At 51.1% G+C, this 5,077-nt stretch overlaps 1 protein-coding gene across 1 annotated transcript in view; it reads right to left on the bottom strand.

Annotated features, from left to right (window-relative positions):
* Positions 1-152: 152 nt before the first annotated feature.
* Positions 153-5,077, bottom strand: part of LRRC23 (leucine rich repeat containing 23) — a 10,021-nt gene continuing 5,096 nt past the window's right edge. Inside the window, exons 6-8 of the mRNA XM_011955355.1 lie at positions 4,356-4,492; positions 1,330-1,633; positions 153-499 (exon numbers count right to left, since the gene is read on the bottom strand). Of these exons, the coding sequence (XP_011810745.1) occupies positions 1,354-1,633; positions 4,356-4,492 (417 nt within the window). The 3' untranslated portion in view covers positions 153-499; positions 1,330-1,353. The remainder of the gene's footprint in view (positions 500-1,329; positions 1,634-4,355; positions 4,493-5,077) is intronic.

The following is a 5,077-nucleotide window of genomic DNA, read 5'->3' as shown; positions in this document are numbered from 1 at the left end:
CCCCCCCGCACACACAAGTGCTCATACCCACGGCCCAACCCACTCGAAAGTAACAGGCAGAGCCGCACCCCTGTAGCCCGGGTACGAAGGCCCACACTGCCAGTGAAGCTCAAGACAGCCTCAATGTCTCACAAACCCGGTCAGACACAGGAGCATCGCACTGTCTCTTTATTGGAAATCCGAACACCCCAGCCGCCTCCGCAAGTCTCTCCAACCACTCCTACCAGCACCCCGCGGCCCACGCGGGCTTGGCTCCCACCCACACCTGCCCGAGGACGGCCCCCGGCCTAGGCTCCGGGCAGCGCTCAGGCCTAGGCACCCCACTCTGCACCCCACACTGCCCAGAGGACCCGCACAGAGCAGATCCTGGGCCTCAGGTTGTGATGAATTTCCAGCTTTGGGGCAAAAAGAGGCATCCTCTGTCCTCACCCTAGGGGGTATGAATGTGGCGCCCCGCCCCGGAGTCTGATCAGGTCTGAAGGCCAGCGTTTTTGATCTCCTGGAGGTAGAAAACAGAAGTAAATAGGGACCGGGTGCTGTGTCTCACGCCTGTAATCCCAGCACTTTGGGAGGCTGAGGCGGACACATCACGAGGTCAGGAGATCGAGACCATCCTAGCTAACGTGGTGAAACCCCGTTTCTACTAAAAATACAAAAATTAGCCAGGCCTGGTGGCAGCGCCTGTAGTCCCAGCTACTCGGGAAGCTGAGGCAGGAGAATTGCTTGAACCCGGGAGACGGAGGTTGCAGTGAGCCCAGATCATCATGCCATTGTACTCCAGCCTGGAGACTGAGTGAGAACCGAAGTAAATAAATAAAGCCTCTGCCCTATCTAAAGTGCCTGGCGGCCATCCTCATCTCTTCAGTCTCCTTCTGCCTCACTCTGCCCTCTTTTCTTCCCCCACCTCTATGTCCTGTTATTTTTAGCTCAGATTTTTTGTGCAGGATCTTTCTCTCCTGTTTCTCTCCTAGGTCCAGCTGCATACACCACCAACCTTCCCCTGCAGCCCCTACCATGCACCAACACCTGTCCTTTCCTAGCAGACTTCACTCTGTGTCAGGTATGGCTGCCCCACCCCCACCAACTCCTCTGCCGGCCACCCCAATTCTTTTCACTTACTCTTCTGGCCTCCTAAGCCTTTCTCAGCTGGTCCCAGGCCCCACGGGTCCCTTTTCCTCTCCTTGACTCCTAACCCTGCTCTCTTTAAGGGTTCTACTTGTCTGATGCTTTCCTCCCCCACCTCCTTCTGCAGCAGCTTCCCCTCTTGCCTCTTTCCCTACCTGCCCAGCCCTTGGCCTCCTCCCACTGCCTCCCTGCAGGCTTCCTTACTATCTTTAGAGGCTAGAACTGCTGCTAGATCAATGACTGTTCCGGTTCCAGGTCACGCTCAGGCTCAGGCTCCTGCTCCTTCTCCTTGTCTTCCTTCAGACTCTGTCGAATCTCATCAGCCTCCGCCCGTTCCTCCTCCTCATAGAATTCCTTGTCCAGGCGTTCGAGGTACGGCATCTGCACCAGGGCCTCCTGGCGGTAGTTGGTTTCCTCCGTGCATGGGTTATCGAGCAGCACCAAGGCTCGCAGCTTGGGCAGGTCTCGAAGCTTGGCCAGCTCCCCCAGGTTGGCCACCATGTTGCCCCTGCCAGTGTGGTCAGGAGGGGTTCATGCAGGAATAACGGGCTTTGGTTGCCAGTTGTTAGGAATGGGGCCTCTGGGGGACTCTGCTACTGGGTTCCCGTTTCCCTAGAAACACTGAGGACTGGCCTGCCAAGCCTTGCCAGATTTACTGCAGAGGTGCTGTGCAACCCCACTCTGGTCCTGCTTCTGCTCTTCAAGGAATCCCTAAGTGCCATATCCTACTCTGTCACGTGTTCATGTGTTCTTTTGGTGCAGCAAAGCTAGGCCACAACCCTGTCTTGCAGATGGGGAGGAGAGGGCAAATTTTCCTCACAAGGAGACACTTTTTCTGTGATCACACCTAAACAGAAGGTAGAAGGTAGGACCCAGCCTGGGCAACATAGTGAGACCCCATCTCTACAAAAACTAAAAATAAAAAAATTAGGTGGGTGTGGTGGCACACACCTGTAGTCTCTGCTACATGGCTGAGGAGGAGAGATTGCTTGACCCCAGGAGTTTGAGGTTACAGTGAGCCGAGATCGAGCCACTGCACTCCACCCTGTAGGACCTAGGTCAGTGGACAAGGAACTGGGATCTAAGCTGGAGTTTAGGGTGGTGGGTGCTCTGTTGGTGCTCCCCACAAAGGGAACCTAGGGCTACAGATGGGTTGGAGCCTCCCAACCTGGAGAATAAACTTCATCTCCTAATGTGCCTCATTATATGATACTCTGTATTTATTTTTTTATTTTTATTGAGATAGGGTCTCACTATGTCACCCTGGTTGGGGGTGCAATGGCATGATCATAGCTCACTGCAGCCTTGAACTCCTGGGCTCAAGCAATCCTCTCACCTTAGCTTCCCAAGTAGCTCCAGGCACGTGCCACCACACCTGGCTAATTTTTAAATTTTTTGTAGAGACTGGGTCTCACTATGTTGCCCAGGCTGGTCTTGAATGCCTGGCCTCAAGCAGTCCTCTTGCCTTGGCCCCCACAAAGTGCTGGGATTACAGGCATGAGCCACCGTGCCTGGCCTTTTATTTATTTTCACGTTCTGGCTTTAAGCCTTTATGAAATCATATTTAAGTCTTTCAGCCTGATCTCATGGTCATGCTGAACCTCATGCAGTGTTTCTCACCAGGAGGGCTACAGGCACTTTGTACTGGACTCTGCCTTGCATTGTTGGATGCTTAGCATCTCTGGCCCCAGAGGCACCTCCCAATCATTGAAACACCCTCAACCCCCTCCACACCCACATCCGACTTACTCTCAAAACATCCCCATTTAATAGCCACTCAGGAAAGGACCATCATGCCTGTCTAGATCATTAACAGGAAGATGGCACATATACACACCCCATCAGATCTGTGTGGCAGAGTTTACCAATAAGAGATTGCCCAGGGGGTCAGGATGAGAGTTGGGGCTTCCAGATGCAACCACCTCTCCCTACTTGGAGATGCTCTTTCCATTGCCAGCTCAAGAATCTGGTCTTGTTGACTAATGAAAGAGGCAGTTTCCTTACACGTTTACTTAAAGACACACACATAAAGTCCTCCATCCGACAAGAGTAGCTGATCTTCAGTGCCTTTCTACCAAAAGAGTTTCTTACAAATGTCCTTCTCTCCTCAAATCTGAGCACGTCTTGTGTTTTATATCAGTAAAAAGGTCATCCCTTACAGGTGCAGCTCAGAAGAAGAGAGGCAGGAAACGGGAAGGTGAATTGGGACTACGGAAATGGAGAAGGGCAGTGGAAACTTATATAGGATAGGGCGAGGAAAAAAGAGTTGGAGCCAGACTGTGAGCCCCTTAGGAACAGGAATCACCTCTGATTCCTTTATTTCTTTTAGAGACAGCTCACTCTGTCACCCAGGCTGGAGTGCAGTGGCACAATCATGGCTCACTGCAACCTTGAATTCCTGGGCTCAAGTGATCCTCCTACCTCAGCCTCCTAAGTAGCTGAAATCACAGGTGTGCACCACCAGGCTCAGTTAATTTTTATTTTTAATTTAATATTTTAATTTTTATGTAATATTTTTTGTTTTGTTTTCGAGGCAGGGTCTGGCTCTGTCACCTACTCTGAAGTGCAGTAGCTTGATCTCAGCTCACTGCAAACTCCACCTCTAGGCTCCAGCGATCCTCCTGCCTAAGCCTCCTGAGTAGCTGGGATTACAGGTGCTTGTCACCATGCCTGGCTAATTTTTGTATTTTTGGTAGAAACGGGATTTTGCCATGTTGCCCAGACTGCTCTCAAACTCCTAGGCTCCAACGATCTGCCCGCTTCAGCTTCCCAAAGTGCTACAAATACAGGTGTGAGCCACCATGCCCAGCCATTAATTTTACTTCTGTAGAAACATGGTCTTACAATGTTGCCCAGGCTGGTCCTGAACTCCTAGCCTCAAGTGATCCTCCCTCCTAAAGTGTTGGGAGTACAGGCATGAACCACCATGCCCAGCCTCTGATTCCTTTAAATGTTCCCCAAAACACAGCACAAGGCCTGGCACATAGCACATTCTCAATAACTGTGGATTGAATGAATACAAATTCAGGGGTCACAAGCTATAAGGGACTTAGTGTTGCCACTCAGTGCAGAAGAAAGTAAGGAAAGCCGGGGTGAGGATCAGGGAGGAGGATGAGGTGAGTATCCAGCTGTAGGCTAGGACTGGGGAATTGGGCCAGGGAGGAACACAGACTCAAAAGCTGCACCTGGTCAGGGGTAGGGACAAGGTGGGGCTTGGAGGGGGTGCATACCTCAGGTTGAGGTACTGCAATGATTTCATTTCCCTGGAGAAGCCACTCAGAGTGTCAATCTGGTTGTCTCGAAGATGCAAGGTGGTAAGATTGCTCAGGTCCTCCAAGCTTTCCACCTTCTTCAGCATGTTTTGGGCCTAGACCCCCAGGGCACAGTGAATTGATTGAGAGGGAGCAGGCACAGGGAAGAAAGAGAAGTGAAAATGAGATAAAGCAAAAGAGGAAATCCAAGACGTCGAGAGGGAGGAGTGGAAGAAGGGAGTGGGGATGAGTAGAGATCAGTGTAGAAAGTAAAGAAGTTCAGAAGCTGACATCCCAGAGAAAGGTCAGCAGTAACCCACTACTACTCACCCCCAAAGCCACTTGGGATGGAGGAGATGCTTCAACCCACTCCCCACGTGGCCCAGGAGCCCCCACGCCACCACTGAGGATTGCCATCAGCACCATCCCAGAATAATGAAGCTTAAGAGTCTAAAAGACTAAATATTTCGGTGGCTTCCTGTGGTGTTATTATATATAATGATTTTCATCCACAGTCCCTAGCTTATAACTCCCATAATAGCCCTTGTTGCAGTCTTTTGTTATAAAGTTGGGTGTGCTGGGTCTCAGGGGCAGGTCTCAGGAACCTTCTCCTGCTGTCTTTTCACCTGCCCCAAGGGAAGGCTCTAATCTTTCCCTGTTTCTCCCTCTTTCTGGTTGTGGTTTTTTTTTTTTTTTTTTTT

The sequence above is a fragment of the Colobus angolensis genome, unplaced genomic scaffold (genome assembly GCF_000951035.1).
Source record: "Colobus angolensis palliatus isolate OR3802 unplaced genomic scaffold, Cang.pa_1.0 Scaffold11, whole genome shotgun sequence".
Lineage (NCBI taxonomy): Eukaryota > Metazoa > Chordata > Mammalia > Primates > Cercopithecidae > Colobus > Colobus angolensis.
The sequence above is the reverse complement of the archived record's forward strand: the minus strand, read 5'-3'. Positions and strand labels throughout refer to the sequence as shown.